Genomic DNA, 26113 nt, shown 5'->3' with positions numbered 1-26113 from the left:
CTGCAACCTGGACATATGCCCTTAATGGGAATCAACCCTTCAGTCCACAGACCAATGCCCTGTCCACTGGCCAAACCAGCTAGGGACAGTCCACATCTATTAAATTGTCTCCTTATTGGACAATTTAGGAAAGGAAGTCTCTATAAAACTTGGCACTTACATTTGATGAGAGGAAAGAAACTACCTAATATAAGTTTACCTAAAGGCCCTTGCTACATTTTCTCCCTTTAGTCAAGAGTATTTTGATCGGACAGAATGACACTTGGTTGAGCTGCATCCCATGTTCTGAAGGGTTGCCAGTTTGATTCCCAGTTAGGGCAAAGGACTGGATTGCAGATTTGATCCCTGGTCAGAGCTCATCATGTCTCTTCCTCCCTCTCTCCCTCCTTTCCTCCTTCCCTCTTCCCGTCTCTCCCTCCCTTTTCCTTCCTCTCTGTAAGCATGCCTTTGGGTGACGATTAAAAGAGTATTTTAAAAGCTTTTTAAAGGAGTGGGAGACAGTTTGACACTTGACTCCCAAGCTAAGGAGAATACTTTTAAAAAAATCTCAATTCAGGCTGTTGGTGAATATTGTAGATTGAGAATTTAAAAACAAACATTTAAATAGAACAAATTTAAGCTCTGTAGCAGTGATTTTCAACTGGCATGCCACAAGAATTTTTAAAACATGCACTGTCTACTGATTGAGTCAGGGGCACTGACCTCTTTTTCCTTAGATTGTCAAATAAAATAGGGACAACAGCTAACACAACAATAGCCATCTGGCGTGAATGAATCAAAATTATGCCTTTTTTGGGTCAGATTGGCAAACAAATACAATTTTTGGTGTGCTGCAGAATTTTAGTGATTAGTTTGTGTGCCATGAGATGAAAAAGGTTGGGAATCGCTGATCTACAGCAGAGAAGTAGTCTGCATTTAAGCCAGTCTTGAGACCTGATCTTTGGTGTTTCAAAGAGTCAACATCAAGTGAGAGTAAAGGGCTTTGAAGACGGCACTGGGTTTAACCAGATTACAACATGGATCCAATTAACAACAACAGGAAGCAGCAGTGTCTGCATTGTGGCTAAGAGTTTGTCCTGGGGTTCCACTAATTTGGGTTTATTTCTGCCTTGTTTCCTTAATCAGTCCTCACCTTCAAAAGGGTACTTAAATCTCCATAAGCCTCAGTTTCCTCACTTATAAAATGGGGATAATAGTAGCTCGTTGTGAGGAATAAATGAAGAGTAAGTCACACAAAGGATTTATATTGGGTCACAGAATAAACAAACACCAACTGTCATCATTAGTTAGGACACAGCGGAAATATAGTTCTGAGCTTTGAGTTTAAAGATATTCTTTCATAAGTATGTCCCTACATGCTGGGTCACGTACTTACATTTCCAGAAAATTGTATGTTTCACCAGTCCAAATGGGCTTTTAGCTTTTTAGGAAACAAAATATTGTTCAACTTGAAAAATCTGAAGTTGAAATCTCTCTTACATTTCCTTTCCCTTCCAGCTCAATCCAGGTTAAAGTTTCATTGCAAAAGTTTCATGGACTCTTATTAGCATTAATTATTAGGTGTGTGCTGGTGATAGTTCCGTAGTGAGTGCATTAAGAATTAAAACCCGTGAGAAAACTTTAAACCCCAAGGGCTCAAAGAGCTGGAAGGGGCCTGAGAGATCATCTCCTCTAAGCCCCATTTTACAGATAAGGAACGTGCTTATTACAAGGTAAAATAATGGCTTTTTAATTTGTATTCTCGCTGGAACCTGCACTCATTTGCCGTGTTGTGATTATGTTCTTATTGTGGGACTTGTGTGTATTTATTAGAGACCATTGAGATGTAGCATTGGGCATTACTTTTGTGGTAAAGGCGTGGGGGGCAGTAATCATTATTAATGGATTCCATTATTTGGGAGAGCATTTTACTGACTGTAGAGAATTCATTGCATTGATCTATTGTGCCACGTTTGTATTATACCAGGTAGTTTAAAATGATATTCTCTAAACTGTTAGGCTGAAAAATTGTCCAATCTTGGCAGTTATCCCATCAGTAAGACCTTCCTTTGACTACTGAAAATACATAGTTCTGTTGAAAGAAACCTTTTGACTGGTCCCCAGTGCCCTGAATGTGTTTAAATCCCTCACTACCGAAATAGGAGGATTACTACCGCTATCATTGTTCTAAAACAAACTTCCTTTTGGATGATAACAGCAGCGGTAAATCAGATGTTGAAGAAAGTACCAGCTTAACTCCAGTTTGCTTTAAAAGGGTTTCCTCTTTAATTGACAAGTGTCATGTATAATAGAGCATGGCAACTCGCACGGAAAACCGTGCGGCCGGACTTCCCGCTGGGGTTGGAGTTCTTAATGACCATGCGAGTGAAACACTGTGGCAAAAAATTAAAGCCCCCCAGCTGGTGAGCCTTCATTCTGTTCACCGAGCCCGGTGGGTGATCGGCACCAGCCAGCCATGCCGGTGACCAGAGACCTGGGCTAGTCACATGGCTGCTCTGTAGCTGTGAGCTAGGGTGGCTGTGTGCTTGCCGGTGACATTGGTGAATAATGGCACAGATTCCAATGTCCTATCCAAGGAGGAAACAAGCCAATATTATTTTTATGTTTAAACGTAAAGACAAGAAGCTGCTCGCAGCAAACACAGTCTCTTCTCAGAGTGCGGTTTCCTTGCTCTGGACCACTGGCTAGCGCTCCTAAGTTTCCTTACTTTAGTTCCCCTTCCCTCCACTCTCCAGAGGAGAACAGACTGGATTTTTTTCAGAGGTGATGTTTACAGCAGTTGAACACACTCGAATAAGCACTTAGAATAACATCAATAGAGGAAGGGAAAAAAAAAAGGGTGTATTATTATCAAATTAAGTAATGGATGGGCAGTGATATTTTATTTATTAGAGCTCGTCTGAGTACCGTTGGAAACAGTGTGTTGGTTCTGAAGTGCACAGATTAGAGAGGAATGTCGAGTTTGGAAACGTGGCAGCCTGCAGCACTGTGTATGGTTTAAATTAAACCTTTTTTTGGAAAGCAGAATAGCTCTAGGCCACATTTAAGGGGAAAGCTACAGCAGAGTGAGCTGGCTGTGGTTTTTCTTTTACTCTGTAACCGGCCCACTTTCCCTTGTTTTAACACAGAAAAAAGACTTTGGACTCTTTCAGACCAACCACATAGCTTCTCTGCTGACCACAAAAAGGAAGCTTGGGGTAGAAGCCATGGATTAATACCCACTGTCTCTTAACCCAACAGAGTGTGAAAACTTTTATAAGAGATTTCTCTGGGCAGACTGACACTGTGGTTGGACTTTAAACATTTTAAATCAAGAACAACTCTGAATTGCATTATGCCACAGTGCTCTGTAAACTGTTATGTGCAATCCCACTGTTAAAAGTTGTTTACACGAATCCCTCGGTTTCAGAGGGATAAACCACTAACAGGCTTTGTGCATCTTGATAAAGAAATGCAAGAGAATTAAAGGTATGCCCATGCCAAATTATCTCAGTGTAGGTAGCTCACACTCAATGAGATGTTATTGTTCTTAGGCAAATGGAGGCAACTGGCTCTTGGCAGAAAAGCCCTCTCATCTTTGAAAATAGTATTAAGATTGTGGATTCTATTAATCACTCGATCAGCTTTATTAATTCAACACATTATTTTTAAACTGGAAAGAAACATTTTAATGGGGGGGGATTTTTCTAAAGTAATTTTTGTGTTACAATTTTTGTATATGCTGATCTACTAAGGTATTATAAGGTTGTTTCTGTGTTGTGAGCATTCATTGTTATTTTTGAGAGAGACATTGATTTGTTGTTCCACTTATTATGCATTCACTGGTTGATTCCTGTATGTGCCCTGACTGGAGATTGGACCCACAACCTTTAAATATTGAGATGATGCTTTAGCTAACTGAGCTACCCGGCCAGGGCCCTGAACGTTAATTTAACTTGATTTATTTTTAATTTTTAAATATATTTTTATTGATTTCAAAAAGGAAGGGAGAACGTTAGAAACATCAATGAGACCCATTGATCAGCTGCCTCCTGCATGCCCCCTACTGGGGATCAAGCCCACAACCCAGGTTTGTGCCCTGATTGATTATCGAACCCAAACCTCTTGGTCCATGGGATGATGCCCAGTCCACTGAGCCACACCAGCTGGGTCTGAGCATTAATTTTAACGATTGGAATTTTACTACCCTGATTAATCATGTGTTTTCACAAAGCACCTCTGAAATGAGCAGAAATTATATTTATCTATTAAATACCTGGGATTGATATATTGTAAAAGAAATCATTTGAATTTACATTTTGCAATGCTGAAGTAAGGAGCTTTGCACAGGTGCACAGTATCAGCATTCTGCTTTCGGTTTAACACAGACTCTCAATCAAAAGAACTGATTTGAAAAGTTGAAGGAAAAACCTGCATACATTACAAAATTGTGGTCTGACAGCAACCACTGAGTTCATTCTCGGTTGACTGTATGTCGCGAGAGGGGTTTACTTGCCGTCATTATAAAAATTGGCCTGCGTAACACTTCCTGTGTGTGAAGAAATGCAGTTGTCATCTTGCCTAGATCTTTAAAAGAGAATTTAAATACTTCCAGTTGTGAGGAGCCTTGCATTTACTGTGGTTATTTCCCCAGGTGTCTTAGGAGCAGCTGTTTTGTGCTTTCCTAAACTTAATATTATAGTTGAAGAATGTGGGAAAGAAATGGTGTACTTTCTGGGTAAAGTATTTTAGCCACCTTGGAGTAGTTGCATTGCATCTTGATCTTTTTTCATCTTGGTAGAATTAAACTGTAACTAATTGAATCCATTGATCACTGTCTTGTTTTTTTTCCATCTTCTTCTCAGAGGATTCATTTTATAGGGGTCTATACATCAGTCAAGAAAATGACTATAGAGGAATTACCAACACTCATAAGAAAGGTAATTTAACCTAATTTAATATATTTTTTTTAAGGGCAACACTCTGTGAGTGTCCTTTACCTGGTGAGAGTAAACTTCTTACTTAGGCTGTGTTGGAAAACTAATCAAAATATGATACTGACCAGGACTTTCAGCGAGGGAGAGAAGAGAAGGGAGAAAAAGCATCCGTCTTGGAATTAGATGGCCTGGATTCTAGGCCTATAGCAATGCCCTCCTAACTTCAGTGTGCATATGAATCGGCTGGGATATTGTAAGCTGCAGATTTGGATGTAGTTGGTCTGAGATTTTGCGTCTCTGAAAAGCTTTCTGGAATGTCCCTGCTGAAGCACCTCAGACCATACCCATCCATTTTAGCACTTAACTAACTTTGTAGCTTTGGATATACTATTTACCAACTCTGCGTCTCAATTTCCTAATCTCCCAAATGGGGATGCTAATCTTTGCTCTGCCTACCTTGTCAGAGATAATATGGAGTCAAATGAGGTAATGTAGATGAAATTTTCAAAAGCTACGTAAGTATAAAACACCAAGAATCTTTGTTTATAGATAAAGACATTCTCTGAATACCTTTCATCAAATCTTTGTGAGCTGTTCTGTGATGGGAATTGCCCTGAACTGGGAGGCAGGAGAGAAGGACTGGAATCGATACTTCTTTCACCCACTCCATGCCTTGGGCCCAGACACTTCACGCTTTTGGTTTTCCTTGTCTTATCTGCAAAATAAAGGCTTGACCTGGAGTAGGGGATCTCAAAGTGTGGTCACCAGCCCAGCAGCACCAGTGTCACTTGGAACCTGGCTGCCTTTCTCTGCCCTTCCTGACCTCCTGAGCCAGAAATTCTGGGGCAGGGGCCCAGCAACCTGTTTTTAACAAGTGCTACAGGTGGTTCTGATACCCGCTAAACTCTGAGAACCACTCTGACGTGTCATCCAGCTTTGAAAGGGGATGCTTCAGCGTTGTCTTTGTAGGATTAGCCACAGGGATGCCTTTCGGTGCAATCTAGAGAAGCTCCCCTTTCTCATAGGAAGCATGGGAGTTGATGTGCTCCAAGGGTGTTCACCGAGCATGTGGAAAGGAGGGATGATCACCTGGGGGTTTAAGCCTCACACCCTCCCCCCCCACCCCCTGGAAATCAGAACAGATAATAACTGCATTGACCTCCACCTTTCTGGCTTATCCCAGCTTTGGAGGCAGTGTTAGTGGCCCTTGAAAGCTGATGGAGTCAGTACTTGTAGCTTGAGGAGATTCTCTTCCCTTTTCCTCTCTGCTCCTTCGGTAGGTGGCATCATGACACAGCCCCATCCAACATTTTCAGACATTTCAAACACTGTCTTAAAGATCATCAGTCTATTTGCATAAGGTAGGTTTGTGTGAGATGAGCACTGAAAAAGTCAAATTCGTGTTTTTCTTAAAGTCATTTACTGTTAGACTTCACATCCCTGTGCTTTTGTTTTCTGTTTGTACAGTTGGGAAAATACCTTAACACTAGAAGAAAGCACAACCAGCCTCCAGTTATTTATTTATAAATAAATAAAGGTAATATCATCTACCTCATACTTTTGTCTGGATTAAGTGGCATAGTGTTTGCAAAGCACCCGCACACTGCCTAGCCTCTCAGTATCTCAGTAAATGGTAGCTAAGATCATTCAAAGTAGATTTTATCAAGTATGAGCACTAAAGCTCATGATCTTTATTCGGAAGAGACCCTCAAGGAAGCCTACCAACTTTTACACAAGTCTGATTTTTCATTCCAAGGCAGCAAATAAACTCTAGGGACACCTGCTTGAGTCTAGAAAATGGACACAACAATAGGTGTTAGCTGGCAAGCTGAATGGTGAGAGAAGACATGGAGACACTCTTGAAAGTAGAGCAGATATGAGGTCAAGATGGATAGTAATTTGAGGCCCCTCCCCCCTATACATGCACACACACATGTATATACAGTATAAATGTGCAATATAAATACATGCATGTACAATGCACATGTGTGCATACATGGATATATGTATACAAATATAAACACATACAGATACGCATATACATGTCAGTATATGCATTTTAATAAATATATGCATATTTATATATACACACACATATACAAGCATATTCAAATGTCCTATATACTAATATTCCTAAATATTTGTGGGGGTATTTTGTGTAACTCATGTTCTTAATGATAGCTTTGCAAATTCATATAATTATGGAGTATCTGCAATTCTGAATGACCTTATAGATAATCTTACCCAGTGGTTTCAGATTTTCTTTAAACGGGGATCTTTTCTTCAGAATCTGATGCATCTGGAAGATATATATTGAGGTTGAAAATAATGTGTGGGTACTGGATCTCTGTTAGCTTTGGCTCTTCTGTTCTTTCTTCCAGAGGCAGCTGGGTTGGAATCGATCCTTAGGGCAGGGAATCATCTGGAAGCTTGTTATATGCAGAGTATGATCCTGAAGGTCTGGGATAGGGCCTGAGACTCTGCATTTAAAAAAAAATTTTAAGTTTTTTTTTTTCATCACCACTCTGCATTTTTAATAAACTTGTGAGGTGTTAAATATACACTGATTACAGTTTGAGCAGCAAGGCCCTGGAGAACCTGTACAGATAGTTTCTAAAGCTTGGACGGGCCAACCTCCTCATTTTACCAATGTGAAAGGAAGGACTTGAACTTTATAAGTGATTGGCTAAGCCTCTGCTGTTCTATAGCATGCCTGAGAGGAGTGGCTCTGTTGTAGCCCGTCTGGCTGAATGAAGTAACCCAGTCCCAGGGTCTCATTGGCACCCCCAGGGCCTTGCACAAACTCAGTTATCATTATAGACGATGCCAGGAATTTGTTTCCTTCCAGCCCACTTTCTGCCCCATGGAAAAACAGCGCTTTGAATCAGACTCCATTTAGAGTGGAACATTCTCATTACCCAGCAAGGGCCGAGGCTGGGGGCTGTGGTGTCTGCTGCCACAGCAGAATGGATGCACAGTTCTCAGCACCCCCAACATAATCCATAAAACTCTTTCAACCTCTTTTTTTTTTTTTTTTTTTTTTTTGCATGATGTCTAGTGTTTGCAAATGGAAAATGGCTGAGAAAAAACAGAGTGAAAGTTTATATAAAATATTTATACCTTAAAGATCTTTTTCTCTTGTGTCATTCAAGAGATAGAGAAGTGAAAAATGTATTGGGAGTACATTATCAAGAGTACATTATAAATTTAAATCTCAGATTGAATAATACCAGCTGCTAATGTGTGTGGAGCTTTGGAAATGAGTCACTTTTGAATCTGGAGAATTTACTGTACCAGGTCAGTTACACTTAAGAAGGAAGTGCCTTTTGAAAAAAAAAAAAATCCTATACCGGAATCGGGCCTTATACTAATGGGTATTAAAAATCAAATATTTGACATAATTGTCACGTTACCTAGGAATGTAGAAATGTAGTTACCTAGGAATGAGAAATTTTATGGAACATTTCTCAAAAACATCAGATATTTTAGGTGTCTTCTTTGGGAAGCAGTATGACCTATGGTTAATAGTATATGCCTTAGAGTAAAAAAGACTTAGATTCAAATTTTCTGTTCACTGCTTATTAACTCTGTGATTTTTGAATCAGTTACTATCTCAGAGACTTTTATTATTTAAAAAAATAAAAGTAGCCCAGCCAGTGTTGCTCAGTGGTTGACTTGATTCTTGGTCAGGACACATGTCTGGGTTGCGGGCTCAATTCCCAGTAGGGGGCGTGCAAGAGGCAGCTGATTAATGATTTTTCTCTCAGCATTGATGTTTCTATCTCTCCCTCTCCCTTTATCTCTGAAATCAATATATATATATATGTAATATTATCTACCTAATACTTTTATTTCTGGATTAAGTGGCATAGTATTTGTAAAGCACCTCACACACTGCCGAGCCTCTCATAATATATATCATCACCATCGTATTGCCATTAGCCCTAACCAGTATTATGAGGCCCTGTAGTGATATGATGTCTTTCTCCTCTCTGTGTAGGTATGTAAACCAAAATCTATGTGCCTGTTGAAAAAGTTAGTAGTCAGCAAAAGAACATATATTTTCATAACTGAGACTTTGACTATCTAAGCCAGATAGATACCTTGGACCTAGGAAGCAAAAAACAAACAAACAAACAAACAAACAAACAACAACAACAAAACACACACACACACACACACACAAACAAACATATTTTGTTGGTAATAATGGTCATTTGTTTTTAGAGTGCATAGTATATATTTTTGTAGGCTGTATACTAGGATCTCAAATTCATATGCTTATGGCAGAAGGAGGGGTAACTAAAGGATTGAAGTAGGCAGTGAACAGGGAGAGCCCAAGCTCCATCTGAAAGTCAGCAAGTCCCATGAAAAGGCCCCTTAGTTCTAGTCAATTGGTATTGGGTGTTGTGTGAAACCTGGGCCCAGTGTCCTGGCTTCTTTCTTTCTCTCTTTCTTTTTTTTTAAAAGAATCAGGACTTCCAGATTTTCATATGAATCAGTAAATGTCTTTCATAATGTCTTCAATCTTGAGGTTGCTGTTGGCTGCAAGAAACAAAAAACAATGGTTTAAACAAAGATTTATTTTTCTTGCATAACTGTTAATTCCAGAGGTAACTAGTGTTGGCTTGTTGCTCACTCATACCAACAAGTGTCCAGGCACTTTTCATTTTTCTGCCCTGACATTTTATTTGTTGACTTGTTTTTCATAATTTTCATCATGTTATGGTGGCCGTCTGTATGTTCAAGGCAAAAGATGGGGATCTGGGCCATGCTAGCCTAATTTGTTCCATTTATCAGGAAACACTTCATGAGAAACTACATAAGTGACATCTCCTTATGATTCACTGGTTAAAACTGGATCACTTGCAAGGAAGTGGGGAAATGAGTATCCAGCTTGGCAGGCCCTGTAGTGGGCAGTGATGAGGAGGCTGTGAATGGCTGTGGCATTTGCCAGGGAGCATGCCTGCCACAGCAGCCAACTCAGCAGGAAACCCAGATGCAGGGCCTGGAGATCCTGCAACTTCCAATAAGTATTGAAAGTCTCCAGGTTTGATCATTATAAAATAAGTATCATTTGGGGGAAGGCCAGTGCTTTATTTTTTAATAAAATATTTTTGCATTACAGGGGGATACATTGCTAACAGGGAGCAAGCAATTGAGGGAACATTACATGCATTTATTTAATTCCTGGTAAAGTTTATTTAGAGTTTTAACAGAGAAGTTAGAAAAGAACATACCAATTAATATTATTCCAGTATTACTACCTTACAATAAAATATCTAAATTACCCCATATTTCTTTTTTAAACTTATGGATAAACTTCATTTTCCTTTAATTGTTTTTATTTTGAAATAAATATTTATTCTAGAAATCATTGTCATCTGATTTATGACAACCTTTATCGGACAGAAATCTTTCCTGTCTTTTTATTTATCAGTACATTTAACTCTTACACTGGGAAACTTTTCTAAAATGCTTTACACAAGCTGACATTTAAGCTGATTAAAAGAATGCTTGTATGAAAGAATGTTTTATATACACGGCTGCAATTGAAATGCTACCAAGCCAGGTATATATTTAGTTACTTAAACTCCATGATTATGGAAGTTTGAAGAACACTTAATCATAGATAAGCATGTACTAGAGAAAAACCTTCAGTACATTTAGTCTATTTGACTCCAGCCAGTCAACTCATCTGTAATATTTTTGCTTACACCTTTTATAGCTTACTGCTGAGTTAGCTATTCTTTAATGTCCTTGGCAAATTCAGGAAGCCACCATGTGTATATAAATTAAGAGAAAATATTTCTGCCTGATCCTGATCATTTTTTCTCAGGGCTATAAGTTTGGGTTTTCATGATCTTGATGTTCAAAAAAACCCAAACAAACCCAAAATGAAAAATCCAAACCAAACCAAAACAACTAAATACTCTAGGTAATCTGAATAGTTACTCCTTGATACAGGAAGGTACTGGAGAGTTTAGGGATGATAAGTGGATCACCTACCAATACCTAAAAGCATAGAAATGTTTACAACATTTATGTAATTCTAACATATAATTATTTTGTCAGGCCCAGCAAGTTAGTGGAAGCTCTAATAACACTAGGATAATTAAATATTTCAGTAACTATCAACTATAACATCAGAGACAAAACTAATTTTTATTAGGGAAACTATGCCGAGACAATTGTAGAATTATTTAAGGGGGAGGGATAGATGCATGAATTGGTTTACTACCCTAAACACACTATTTAGGATTAAAAATGAAAACACTGTGCAATTGCAATATCAAAATCTACTTTAGAGTGGAGTTGTAATTGCAGATTACTTTGGAGACAAGGGAAAGGATAGGGAACTTATTTGTATGGGAAAATATCGTGTTTTCATTTAACATATACCTGTCATGTGAGAGATACTGTGCCAGATGCTTTACAGTTGCTCTCTTTAATCCTCACAATGATCCTATAAATTGGGCATTGTCACCCTCTTTCCTCCATGGAGACACCTGGGCTCGTAGTACGTCTGGTGGCCTGCCTCAGGTTTTGGTACACAGCTCTGTGCCCCATACTGATTCTCTTTCCCTATATCAGAAGATCCACACATTCTGGTTGGGTGAGCAGAAAAATAGCAGATGGGCATACCTGTAGGTAAAGGTATGATAATGCACTTAGCATCAAAATCGTCCAAACTGCTTACGAGGTTTGGGCTCTCTACTAGTGATAACTCATTTAAGAAGCTGGGAGTCACTATCGGCTGATTATACCCTAGGGCATCAGTTAATCCAAGAATATTTGCTGAGCACTTACTTTGTGTTGGGATAGAAAGAAGACGTTCTTGAACTTGAAGATTGTACATCTTTTCTCATGTGACTTTTCTAATATTGCTGTAGTGAGAAAAGTCCCTGTAAACTTCTTTAAGCGATGCCGCTGTTTAGGGAAAGGGTAGATAAATGTACTCTTGTTTAGGATTCTGTGCTGATCTGTGATGTATTTTGGAAATGGAGACCAGAGTTAGAATAAGTTTACTTTTCTCGAACGGAGGCCTTTTCTTAGTGGAGTCATTATGCCATTATTTCTCAGCTATTAAAATTTGCCATCTCGATGCTTGGTTATTCACTGAAAGGAATGAAATATTTATTAAGGTCATATCAGTGTTGCGTACAAAGGGAGCCATGGAGCGATTTTTATGCCTTGCTTTTTGGGAGCAAGTGTTTCTGCTGGGTTGCATCAATGTCTGTAGATTTTATTGATTATAATTAAGCCAGTCTGCATTGTCTCTAAGAATTTACATGGGTTTAAAAATCAATTCTTCATGTATTCATTTGGAGTAGTTTGCAAAAGGATCTGAGGAGAAAGGACAAATCTGCAACTATTAATCCTGTTGTTATTTCTGGGAGCCAGAAATGGTGTTATTTTCCATGAAAACGTCTGCAGGTTTTAGGCGCTGTGATCCTTTTAGTTTTCTTTGCGTTTCATTTCTTCTACTTCTAATCTTGCAAAAGCGTGTCAGAGCTTATCCTTATCTTCAGTAGATTCCTGGGTGTGCCTGGAAATCCCCCTAGCTCAAATCCAAAAGGTTACTTAAATTCTCAAATTGGATGCTCTTCACATCCATAGATATTGATGTAAACTTAATACGATTAGGAAGATTTCATGCCAAGTTGATACCTTGCCTTTACCTGGTGGATCAGACAAAGGACAATAGGAGGGCTAATGGGCCTGGGCTTTGGTTGGTGGTTGCAGGGAACCTTCTTAGGACTTTTTACTAAAAGATTCCTGTGTTACCTTATGTACATGTCTAAGCCAAGTTTGGCAAGTGCATTTACATTAAAGGTAGGAGGCATTAACTATCTCATAAGCTTGTAACATTAACTATCACTGATCTATGTAATAGTGCCAATAAGAATTGCAAGGCCTTTAATAATTAGTGCTTTTTGTGGAATTAAAATAATTTATTTATAGTTACATTATTTTCCTACAGCAACTGAGTTTAGGTACATCTGCTTCTGATTGAGCGGCCCATCCCTGTGTGTGCATGCATATTATAGGTATGTATTGAGAGACAGAGTTGAAAAGATACTCCTTTTTGACATGAAAAATGCTAAAGCAAATTGCACTTTAGTTTTTTAATAGGAAAGATTAAATAAAAGTAAAAGAGCATTATTTATAACATGAACTCAAACAAATATACAGCTAGTGAGGCTTTAAGGAATAATTTTGGTTACCCAGACTGGAGAAATGGGGAGATTATGGACACTAACATTTTCGGTGACCAGGATTCTTGAAAGTATTTAATAAAAACGTATCCTGTTATAGTTCTTTAAAATGGCACTATTTTTGGGATATCCTATGACTATTTCATGCATCTGGATTGATTAAGCCTTGGCTATAGCAGTCTTGGTATTTTCTATAAGCCCATTTAAAAAAAATAGATTTTTATTGATTTCAGAGAGGAAGGGAGAGGGAGAGAGAGAAAGAAGCATCAATGATGAGAGAGAATTATGGACCGGCTGCCTCCTGTATGCCCCACACTGGGGATTGAGCCCACAACCCAGGCATGTGCCCTGAGAGGGAATCAAACTGTGACCTCCTGGTTCATAGGTCAGTGTTCAACCACTGAGCCATGCTAGTTGGGAGAGCCCACAGGTTCTATCACATTTTTTTGAAAGTTTAATTATGAATGGCTGTTAAATATTTTTCACTTACCCACTTATCAGTACTTCCTTTATATTTTCTTTTTTTCTCTTTCTCTCTCTCTCTCTCTCTTTTTCAGCAAGGCTTGCTTTCTTTGCTTATGGAAGGCCTCAAGTTTGTTTAGAAAACAAAGTCTGTCTTATCATAATTTTGTTGGAGACAAGATGCAGTTACATAAAACAAATGGCAAACCTGTGAAACTTTTGCTCCTCATATCAGGCCTCTGTGTGGGAAACCTAAGTGAATAAAATAGCAACTTGTTCAACATAGCCTGCTTGGACTCTGTAGAAGGGGAGCTTTTATTTACAAAATTGAGTTGATTCCTCCCTGAAACAAAAATAATCATAATTTTAGAGAATCTTGAAAGCTTTTAGATAAATACTCCAAGTATTCTCCCCCCAACTCCTCACACCCTTTACCCTCCACTGCTGTAAGCTTAAAAAGCAACATAGACAGTCAGAAGCCCATTTTCCCCCCATTTGTGTAACAAGTAAAGAATAGAAGATTCTAAATATTTATGCCCCACCCCTTCCTGACACTCTACTGTGTTCTGGTCAGACTGGTCCTTGCTGTTCATTTCTCCCCATTCCCCCCAAGGGCTCTCTCCATTGTCTCTCCCCCTTCCCTCCCAGGAATGCTCTTCTTTCTACCCTCACGTCTCTGCCCAGAGGAGGCCTGTCTGCCCTCATTCTGTGTTTTAGGTGTGGTCCCTCCTGAAGTCTTTCAGACTCTGCAACTGAATGTGGTTATTTTGGAAAGGTGTCCACACTTTCCAATACAATTGCCTTACCTACTTTGTGGCTGGGCTCTGTATTATTCTTTTTTGCTGCCTGATGCTTTACATATTTGTGTACTTAGACGTGTTCAGTGGTCAATAGGCATCTACTAAATGCCTGTTCTTGCCAGACATTAAGCTACTTAGTGGGAAAATCAAAAGGTTTAAAACCTGGCCTGTGATATCAACAATCTCTTGGTCTTTTCTCTCCCCAACATGGGTCTGAATTCCCAATGGATAGGAACAGTATCATGGTTCTTTGTTATCCTCAGGAAATTCTGGCTTCTTGCATAGAGTACCTGCTTAATAAATGAGTAATTGACTAAACCACTTTTCTTCTGATTGAATTTGAACAGCAAAGATTGGCTTTCCTCTCTGGGATTTGAATAAAAGTTGTGTAATAAATGCTATTTGCCATTATACCATGATATTTTTGTGGTATGTAAAGGAATATTTTCCCACTACTTCTGCCATGTACCCTTGGGGTTCTTGCCATTTATCTTGGAAGTCATGGTAATAATTAGCATAGGTCAGGCGATCAGAATTTTATGGAATGTCAGTAGGCACTGTGTTGGCCTCCTTTGTCTGGCCCCATTCAGCCACCTTGGGGATCCTCATGCATAGACAACTGTCTGAATACAACTCCTGGACACCGTCAGCTGTAGCTTTCATCAAGTTCCCAAAGGCATCCATGACCCAGAAGAGGTTAAGTGAATAATTTGAGTTCACACTTGTCTCCCTGAAGGATCTGAAATGTAGGTGGCATTTGGGCAGGTTCACAGCTGCTCAGATTCCCACAATTTCCTTTTACCTATTTGGGGGAGGAAGAATGCCTGTAAATGTGGGTATATTGTAAAACTTGAGATGACCGCCAAGAAGCTGTAGGGTTCCTGGGCAATTTATGGCCAAGACCTACATTATTAGGATAGGCCCAGAAACCCAGCTCGCTAGTAAATGGTCTTGGATCATAGCACTCGGTATTTTCCCTGTACTCCAGCCAATGCAGGGTTTTTGAATGTTCAGGACTGTAACCTAACCTGAACTCTTGCCTGGGAATATGCTCCCCCAGCCCTCCAGCCCCACTTTTCCCATCTAAATGACAAGGGTAATTATCAGTAACATTTTTGAACTTCCCTGCAAAATAGTGTTCTTCACTGAGGATAGTAGGAAATATTTCTTTACTTTGGAACCTTAGAAGATGGCATGAGCTGAGCAGAAATGGTCATTGCCTTTTTTAACGGCTGGACACTTATCACCAGGCAGTGCCAACATCAATGATGGTGCACCCACAAAGGTGTTTGGTCTTGATAAACTTCTAAAGAAGCAGACTTTGTCTCTCTGTGTGCTTTTAAATAGCTACTGGATGAGAGAGAGAGAGAGGGGGGGGGGGGAGATATTCTTTCCTAAATAGAAAAGGAAAGAAAGTTTATAGACAATAATGCCTAAGTTGCTAACACAGTGTTTGCTTTTGTTCTGTGATGTAAAAGGTCTTTGCATGCATACCAGATTGGCTACATCACCTTAGAAGATTCATTTACTCTCTCAATTTCTTTTATTACCAATCTTTGATCAAATACTCTTATTATGTTCTTTAAAACTATGACATAAAGGGGACTGGTGAAAAAATTTCTGAAATGCTAAATGTATTCCAGGCTAAAAGTATTACAATAGGATGATGTTGTTTGACCCATCTACTTGAAATAAGAAGCCAAGCAAATGGAAATGTGATATGTTTAAGAGGGCAATTCTTAGAGGGAAAATGTTTGATGTTCCTTCTAGTCTGACATTGTTCATTGTATTTTTATTTTAAGCATAATTTGAAAATATTTTGGAAGTGTTGTAGTGCTATTTCTTCTCTGGTTGAGCCAAAGGATAATACCAGATAAATGCTCTCTGTAATGCAGGCTACATTGAATCATTAAAGCTCCCATCTTTGTTAAAACACTAAATAGAGGATTTGGAAGGAGGAGGAATTTCTTATTTAGGAAAAAAATTTTGGTAGGTCTTTCTTAAAGCAGTGAAGGAGGTGCCCTGGTGGTTTAACTTGAGAGGAAATGAGAGAACCTGCCGTTTGCTGTGGCCACCATGCTCACAGTCCTGTGCTGGTGCAGGTATGGACATGACTCTGTGATTTTGGTGGGGTAGGAGCCCTGGAATTGGATTATACCCTTGTTTCTAAGACAATAGACCCTAGGAACTGAGAACTGTAAAATGACAGCAGCATTTGAATCAGAGGGGGATTTCAGATACACCCCCTAGGGGAGTCCTCAGGGGTTAATACAAAGGGTGATTTCAAAGGATTTACCTTAGGCGTAACTGACTACAGAGAAAGGAATTTCTGTGATGATTCCAAACTTAGACTAAATGCTAGGGAAGAATCCAAGGACTCTAACCTCCAGGGGAGAAAAGCAGTAATTTATGGATCTCTCTAGAAATTATGGTTAGGTTCTTTTCCCTCTAAACCCAGTCTTCCTTGGTCATGTGACTGGAATTCAATTATCAGCGCCATAAATAATCTTGTGAATGGAAGCAGTGTGTTTGGCAGTGAATTTCTGCTTTCTAAAGAGAAAGGAACCTTTAGGAGTTATTAGAAATAATGCTATACTAGCCATGACTATGAAGGCAGATGGTCAGGATCAGGTCCCGTAGACGGTGGGTTTTAGAGGAGTCAGATACATGCTGGTGATGGATGGCATGAAGGGCGGATACTACGTGTTTTTTTTATTTTTTATTTAAATGCATATTTAAAGCACGCTGTATTTAGAAGTTTATTTATAATTGGTTTTAGGATAAAGCCAGCCTGTTGATGCATAACAGAGTTGACTGGTTCCATTAGCATCCTTGAAATATTTAACAAGACGCTGAGTTTAGCATGTGATCTCTTTCAACCACTGTTGGAGACAAGGCAGACCATGTTGGATAATTCTTGTTGTAAAACCAGCAGGCAGTCCCCCTGCCCCCTCCTTTTTCCTCCACCTTGCCCCTTGTCCTGCGTTCTAGACTAGGGAAGGGCAGCTTTTTATAATCTTGTATGCCTTTTAAAATAGCCCTTCCTCTAGTGATCTGCTGCTAGTGACAATTTATGTCCTGAAGATGGCAAAGAGTGCTGATTTAATTCATTTTACTACCAGTGTCCTTTCATGGGAGCAAGCAGGCTGGTAAAATTGTTTCAGGAACCAGAACATTTTTCTTGGTTATTTATAACATAACATGATCATCCAGCTACACAGGGATTCGTTCAGTTGAGAAAGTCTATTGAATCCAAAAATAATAATCCTTTATATTTGTACAGTATTTGCAGTTTTATAAGGAACCCTTCATATCCATTCTCTCATTTGATTTTCCTGACAACTCCATAAGGTAGAGAGGGCAGGTAATTGTTCCAAATTACAGGTGAGGAACCTGAAACCTATGTGCTTGCAAGTCTTGTGTCCACAGTTTCACAACCAGTAAGTGACTGGGACATGAACACCCTAGATTTCATTCTGGCTTGAGGGCCAGTGCTCTTTCCACTGTTTGTTTTGATACCCTTGGAAGGTTCATTGCTCATCTAGGAAAGAAAAATTGGCAGCTCTTGCTGAGAAACATGGCAGTCTGCTGGGAGAGACAGATCCAAGAGCGTTGCACTGGTTACTAAATAAAATGAGAAGTGACCAAGGGGGTCAAGGGGCTTGCCCTGCTGCCTGGAGTCGCTCACTGTGTGATCAGGAGCATGTCTCTTAACTTCTCCATGCCGGGGGTTTCTCCCAGTTTGTCCAAACATGAGAATCTCTCATCTGCTCTTGCCAGCCTGCAGATCCTGAAGATTATGGAGAAGTAACTTCTCTGAAGGCCCCTTGGAAGGGACATTTTATACATGTGGATGGTGGTATCACGATGCATGTTTTTGGTATTTGAGGTTCAGGTGTAACATGGAAATGCTATCATTTCCCATTTGTAGGGGCCTCAGATCTACTCTCAAGGGAAGACTAAGGGATTGCTTAGTCTTCCCTACTTTTCCAAATTTTCTTTTATTTATTTCTCTCGCCTCTCTGGGACGGACTGTGAAGATGTTCCCAAGCATTTCCTATGGGAGGTGAGGGTGTACCAGGGAAGGAACATCAGACTTATAGTCAGATGGCTCAGTCCCGCCACATTCCAGCTGTGTGACCTTGGATAAGTGCCTTCGCCTCTCTCAGTCTCGGTTTCTGTCTGTCCAAAAGGGATAAGGGTGATACCTAAGGGCCTTAAGTGAGATAATGGATGCATAGTGGCCTGGCAGGCACTCAAAACATTCTCAATAAACGTTATTCTGTGTTAGGGAAAAGTGAATAGGGATTGATGATCAGGGCAGAGCTGATGAAAGACATGTATGGAGAGAGGGGAAGCTTTAGGATTTGGCTATTTTTTTTTCTATTTTAAACACTGTTTGTTATATTGTCTTTCAGCTTTCATTTCGCCTCTCATTCTTTTATTTTTTAAAGAAAAAACAACTAGGAGGTGAGGGTGTTAGGCAGATGGGAGGTCCATGGCTGAATGTACTTACAGAAGCCCCACCCTGGGTCTGCACCTAGTTTTCGGCCATTTTGAAATGTGTGGCTCTCAGCAGGCCAAGGTAGTTTGCGAAGCTGTTGGGGAGGCTTTACCCAGACACTGTTGCCTGCTCCGAGAGCCACCTACACACACTCCACAAAGCAGATGAATTCTTTTGTTCTCCATCTGGTCTAAAAATGAAATGGACTTTTAATGGAATGGATTGGGGAATTCCACACACCATCAGGACTCTGGAGCAAGGTCAGAGACAGAGCACACCGAGGCTTTTAAAAGGATTTGTTATCCTTCATTTCATCTGGCAGTGGGAGGGGAAATGAGGAAGCAGAAGTGAGTGAACGAAGCTGCTGTCATGTGGTACCAAACCAGTGAGTTACCAGGTATCTGCCATTCGCATTGAAAATGGAGAAGGAAGGGAGCGCATTTCTGCCTTTGCTTTAGAGCACATGTGTCAAACACAAGGCCCGCGGGCCAAATCCGTCCCGCCAGGCCTTGCAATGTGGCCTGCACCGCGCTGTCATCACTGCACTCCGCTGCGTTTCCATCACAATGACAGTTTATGACTGTTCAGTAAATCATTCGGCCTGCGATTTAGGCTGGATTTTAGATTTTGGCCCCTTCTCTGATTGAGTTCGACACCCCTACGAAGGGCCGTTTGGGTTGGTTCCCTCTGAGAACCTTTGAGCTTCTCTGATAGGCCAGACACTGTGATAGGTGCCCAGGGCATATGGGAGGAAGACACAGATCTTGTTGGGACTGTTGATTTGAGCCACCTGTGATGGGCTGAAGTTATGTTTTGAATTGTAAGAGTTAGGATTTTTGAATTTACTTTAAAAAATACTTTTTTATTTATTTCAGAGAGGCGGGGAGAGAGAGAGAGAAAGAGAGAGAGAGAGAGAGAGAGAGAGAGAGAGAGAGAGAGAGACAGAGAGAGACAGAGAGAGATCAATGATGAGAGAGAATTATTGATCGGCTGCCTCCTACACACCTCACACTGGGGATCAATCCCATAACCTAGGCATGTGCCCTGACCTGGAATTGAACCATAACCTCTTGGTTCATAGGTCAATGCTCAACCACTGAGCAACACTGGCTGGGCTTGGATGGACTTTAGATAGGGCATGGATAAGAGGTGATTTATTCTTTTGATTTTTATTGTATAGGTCAAGTTATTCCAATCTCCTACACCCGTGGTCAGCAAACTGCAGCTCGTGAGCCACATGTGGCTCTTTGGCCCTTTGAGTGTGGCTCTTCCACAAAATACCAGGGCTTGGGCGAGTCTGTTTTGAAGAAGTGGTATTAGAAGAAGTTTAAGTTTAAAAAATTTGGCTCTCAAAATAAATTTCAATCGTTGTACTGTTGATATTTGGCTCTATTGACTAATGAGTTTGCTGACCACTGTCCTATACCATATTGTTTAAAATTATATATACATTATCTATAATAATAAAAGCATAATATGCTAATTAGACTGGACATCCTTTTGGATGTCCTTTTGGATGACCTTCCAGACGAAGCCAGGGCTGTGAGGGAAGCCTGGTCCCGGGTGCCAGAGGGAAGCCGGTGCTGGCAGCAAGGGAAAGGAAGGCCTACTCTGGCACAAATTTTGTGCATCGCACCTCTAGTATATATATATATATATAATCTTAATCAGCATTTAGTGAACTTGTGATGACAGTCATAATAATAACCCTTATTTTTAAAGAGTACTATCTGTGTTATACCACTTACCTAATGATATTATGTGTATTAGCTCATTTAATTCTTATAGCTCCCTGTTGTTATCAGTATTTTAAAAGACAAGAAAACTGAAGCATGGAAAAGTTAACCTTACGGCATGATCCTCAGGTATGTTCTGAATCATTAAGTTACTGTTTATAGGAAGAATGGTTCTAGCCTCTGTGTATGTGGTTTGGACAACCATTTATTATGTACAAGACTCTCTGATTTTAGGCTAGTCAGTCTCCACTTTCTATAATCCCCTCCTCAAAGGTAAGCCATCCTGAAAAAAAGAGGAGCTTTAATGAGCCATCTCTATTATTGGTTCTGTAAGACCTTGACATTTGCAAACTTTGTGTGTGTGTGTGTGTGTGTGTGTGTGTTTTGTCTTTTGTCCCACACAGTAGCCACTCTTGCAAATCAACCTTGGGAAGTTAGCATTCTTAATGAAGATCTATAGGAGATTTTCTCCTTAGACAGTAAATCAGCTCTGCCAGGGCACCATCCATCTCTTCCTTCGAGCGCATGAATTGGTATATGGCACCTTACAACAGCTCATTTATCTTACGTGGGTCCCTGGTTATTCTCTCTGCCCACTTCCCTCAGATTGTCAGAGATCAAGGCAGAAGTGCAGTAGCTCATGGCTTTGTGGCTTGAAAGTTGCCAAGGTCAGCCAAGGTGCCTGTGGCATTGACTTACAGACAGCTGGTACAGAGTATCACCAATAACTTTTAGGTGATATCGCCCACGCCAGCGAAGGGGTTAGTTTGCTAAAGCATTGGAATTACGCTTGGTTAATTAAAAGTGACTAGAAGATAGAGCAATAGGAGAAAAAGTTTGTTACGTTATATCCTACCTTTAGATATTTTTTTTTTCCTGGTTAACATTCGTCCAAATCATATTGGTGTCTTTTGGCCTTACAGTTATTTCTATAATAGTGATAATGATGCACTTTTGTATACCTAGATGCTTTTACAAATGCCCTATTTTATCCTCACAATCCTACCCTGGGGTGGGAGCCATCCTCCTTATTTCACATGTGGGGAGCTGATCACCATGGAGGCTAATAACCTGCTGAGGATAAATAAACAGAAGCCGGTATCCTCAACATTTGCTTCTCTGACCATCTTCTGGCAAGGCTAGAGTCTTGCTGGAATCACCCACTGTTGGAAGGATGGTGCCAACTGTACATATCATTCTGGTAACACATTGATCGAGGCAGAATAGTAGTGTGAGGTTATGGTTAGTGGTGGACCTACAAGGCTGTGCTTACTTTGTTACTGGCACTAATACTTGTTTTATTGTTGGGTTTCCTTACAAGCAGGTCCTGCGACTAAGGTTTGGGAGGTGATCCCAGGGAGTATGGGGAGGAAGAATGCCCAGGAAAGGGCATCTTAGCACATTATTGCTGTGACCAACTGGGGCTTATCCCCTCTAGGTACTTCCCGGGAGGTAGAACATCATCATAATTATTTCACCAAGAGCCAACTCTTTTCCTCCATGCTTGAGGGGGATTCGTGTGCACATGAGTTCTGCACTTCCAATCTGCCCTCTCTGCCCCATGGACAGAGAAAGCCCTGAGGCAGAAAGACTCAGGTGTTTGTGCTTGAGACTGGAAAGCTTGTCTTCTCCAGCTGTAGGCCACCTCCACGGTGGGGTGAACAGCATAGGGGGAGGGCCCCAATAGTTTCTGCTGCATTTGCTTTTAAAGTAAACACTACTAGTGCTGACAAAGATGCATCCAGACTGGGGCCTCTCACTGGGAAGTTGACAGCCTTGCACATACAAAGCAAGAAAGCAGGGGCAGCAGTGAAGCTAGGGTTCGTTTTAGGGGAGGGACAGAGGAATGGGAGTCAGGCAGTCTCAAACTTGGGTCCCAGTTCTGCCATTTCTTAAGTGTGTGTTGGGCGAGTATGTGTCTCTGAATCTCAGTGTTCGCATCTGTAAACTGGACGCAGCTACCTTCCAGGGTTCATCAAAGCCTTTATAAAGTATGAAGCAACATGCTGCCTCTGTGTTGTTGCCTTTGGGGCTGCTGATTGAGGCAGCTGATGGCGTGGTAGGTGCAAGTGGGACGTACAGGGCAGCTGTTTGCTTCATGGGAAGCTCCTGGGGGAGCCCCATGATAATTCCTTAGGAAGCCTGACCTCAATAAGGGCAAGTCAAGGGGCAGTGAATTCAAACCCTGTCTGGGCCCCTCCTTCTCAGTGTGGTTCCTTGTCAACTGAATTGGTGGCCCCGGTTCTGCACCAGGGAGAGGGTGCATTTCCAGTGACTCTCCGTGGAGTGCAGATTGATTTTTATAGTGAAAGTTGATTTGGATATGCAACCCCAAAGATCAAGCCCTGGTTCTTCTAAAGGTCCTTTGGCCTGTAGAGATGTCAGAGAAGCTTTTGTCTTCTCATTCACAGTGTGGTTTCTGGCCAGAGGCTGACTTACACAGGTGGCTGATATTCAGTGAATCAGGACTCTTTCCACATGTGAACTTGGCTGTAGTGTAGCCAAGACCTGCACGGAGACCTGGGAGTGCCTTTTAGTGCCCACCCTCCTGTTCCCCCCAGCTTCTCAGGACTCATGCCAGGGAGGAGGGCAGATGCCCCTTACTCTCTTCGCGTGTGTGATGCCCAGGACTGCCGTTGCTTCCCTCTCCTCACCCAGTCAGCCCCTGGCTGGAAAGCCATCGCTCAAGAGGGAACATTAAAAAACCCACACTTCTGACTCATGCTTTGATTTTGTGGCCTAAAGAGGCAAAGACGCCGTAAGGAGCTTTTAGGGGCCATCACCATGGAGCCTCTTTATTGCCTAGCAAGAGCCTTAAATGATAATGGGAAACCTCACTATTGATTGGCTGACTCTTAATTCTTCCTCTTTGGGTTTTGAAGTAGAAGTGATGGTCTGGAATATTTATATTACTCATTGGATATATTAAATTAAACATACGAAAGTCCTGAAGCCACTTAAGATGAGGTTGCAGCTCTGGTGAACGGGACTTTATTACCAAAAGAGGGAATAGTAGCTTTTAGTTGTGGCTTCTCTGGAAAATGTATTGATGATAAGAATGGCTTGGCAGAGGTCTTGGGACTCTCAAAAGGGGCTTAGAGTATGCTTTCTTTTAAGGAAGTTCCTCAGGCCCATTCTCCATAAAAACCCAGGTCTACAGCAGCATAATGGAGAGTGTGGTAACAAAGTCTTAACTTCTGTTCTGGCCCAAGATAAGTTCCACTGACGTCTTGGCAAAGGCTGTTAAAGACCAGTGTTTGGGTTCTGGGGCTGCAGGTCACATAAGAAAATGTCTGCTCACTCTAAGAAGCCATGTGAAGTACAACCACCCTGTACTATGGGATTTAAATTCTTTCTCTCATCTTAAATCCATTGGAAATCAGCATAGACGAGAGGGTTGGCTGATTCTGTTCAATGACCAAGAAGGCCTATAAGGGTTACAATTTTTGTTTTAAAAGATTTTGATCCCTGGAAGAAATGCAGGGCCTGAGGCAGTGAAATGGTTAATATGACAGCCACCCTTCCAGGTTTCCCCAGATATGCTTACTTGCCGTACAATGGATAATTGTTAGCTCTTGTTGTGCAGATGCTATTGCAGATGGAGTCCTGTACCTGCATGCATAGCAAATGAATTAGACTGGCAATCCCCTTTATAAAGCATAAATATGTAATTTGTTCAGCTGTTGTAATTAAATATGTATGTGTGAAACAGCCACCATTCAGGTCATTAATGATGCGCCATGCCAAATTAGAGCTTACAGACAGTAATGTACATTGTTGTGCAATGAGGGAATTGCAAATAACGCAGCTAAGCCTTTCCTAGTAAAGTGATGCACTCAGCAGCCTTAAAAGGAATATTACCTTTGCAACATTATTTTTATTTAGAAGGTGCATTTTTGTTCAGTGTGAAAGTCTGTAAGATGGAATTACTTTTACCACCAGTTTAATTTTATTAATGTTTTAACATTTTTTCGTACATATCACACAGACTTTATTAAGCATGCTGCTTGGTGATAAGTCTGAAGTAACTACAGCAGTTGCCCCTGGTTTTCTACATAGTTATGATAGAATTGATATGTCATACCACCATGGAATGTCTTGATTATTTCATTGCATTAAAAAAAAAACAAAACATAATATTTCAACTGTGTTCCCCACTGATGGATAAAGAAATTCATATGACAGTAAGCAGTATTTTTATTTCCAGAGAAATTGAGCTGAGAAAAATGCAGCTATCAAAATATAAACAAATGAAAGTGGTAAATTTGCCTCATGCTTTAATTACTAATGAATTACTTGTGAATCCAAGGAATTTCCTAAGAAAAGAGTCATCCTTGGGGTCAGAATGGTTGTTTTAAAAATGTTAAGACTCAAAAGTTTGTAAAGTTAATTCACTTGGGAAAATTATTGTTTTGTCCTTTTTCTCCTTGGTTTCACGTTACAGCTTTTCAAATATTATACTTGACGTTGAAACTTAAATATATTAAAACTATTTTTATTTTAAATTCTTTCTGCGTTTGTATTTTGGTGGCCTATAGACGATCTATTTTTAACATGCCTGTTGTTTTGACGGTTGGTTCTGAGACTACAAGAGCTAACCATCTTGACCTTTTTGTCCACCCGGGCAGCAGGAGGAAGTGTCTCAGAGTTAATTCTGTCTTGTTCACAGCTGGGAACAGAACATTCCTCTGTGATCTGCTTGCCCATGATTCGCTGCGATCTCCTGGAAGCCAAACTTGATACCATAAATCCTGGGCTTCTGAGGTCGAACCCAGATCAGCCTTAGTGACACATTTGGTTAGGAATTAGTCAAAGTTTCAGACAAATGAAAATAGAATTATTTGGTACATTGTTTTAGTTTTGCATCAAATTCAATTTTAGAAATTTCTTTAAGCCTAAAATTAACCAAGATTCAGAACCCTGAAGAATTTTCAGTTAGATCTCCAAATTGTGTACAGATATAAAGTCTTTAATTTTAACAAACAGGCAAATGTTTAAATTCAGTAAATGTGTATTTTATTTTAAACAGACGAAATAACAGTCTGGAAATAAAAATACTGCTTGGCTTGCTCTACCTAAGTTATTGTTCCTTAATATCAAGTATCTTACTTTTTAAAAAGTTCTTAACTTTGTATTTCTTGATTTTCCTGTCCCATATTCTGTATAACTTTCAGTTCAACTAAATAGGAACATTTCATTTGCAACCTTAAGGACAAGTTTGGTTCGTGCATTAATGTTTATGAAAATAGAAATGTTATATGGGTGACAATGATTTTAAAATATTATGACTTGTTTTGATTGTATTCAAACTTCCCTGAATACTAAACACCATGGAAAGACTTGGCCCTGCTAGCTACATGCTTAACATAAACTATGACTCTATAACTTTTCTGAAAAGTCTTTAAGATCGTTTTTTAAATTCAATTCCTATATCCCAATGAGAGATCTTACTCTTTTGCTCGGCAGCTTCTCTTAT

At 40.2% G+C, this 26113-nt stretch overlaps 1 protein-coding gene across 37 annotated transcripts in view; it reads left to right on the top strand.

Annotated features, from left to right (window-relative positions):
• Positions 1–26113, top strand: part of NFIA (nuclear factor I A) — a 371362-nt gene that overhangs the window by 75242 nt on the left and 270007 nt on the right. For 22 of the 37 annotated variants that reach the window (XM_036444064.2, XM_036444063.2, XM_045584531.1 and 19 more), the window contains one exon: positions 4845–4919. The exons of 12 other annotated variants lie outside the window; for them this stretch is intronic. In XM_036444064.2, coding sequence (XP_036299957.1) covers positions 4845–4919 — 75 coding nt within the window. Of the gene's footprint in view, positions 1–4620; positions 4718–4844; positions 4920–6099; positions 6278–6672; positions 6699–15913; positions 15926–26113 lie in introns of those variants that run through there. 3 more of the 37 variants (XR_006742179.1, XM_045584543.1, XM_045584533.1) reach the window with 3 other exon arrangements.

Source organism: Pipistrellus kuhlii, unplaced genomic scaffold, assembly GCF_014108245.1.
Source record: "Pipistrellus kuhlii isolate mPipKuh1 unplaced genomic scaffold, mPipKuh1.p scaffold_m20_p_2, whole genome shotgun sequence".
NCBI classification, from domain to species: domain Eukaryota; kingdom Metazoa; phylum Chordata; class Mammalia; order Chiroptera; family Vespertilionidae; genus Pipistrellus; species Pipistrellus kuhlii.
This window is presented reverse-complemented; position numbering and strand designations above follow the sequence as displayed.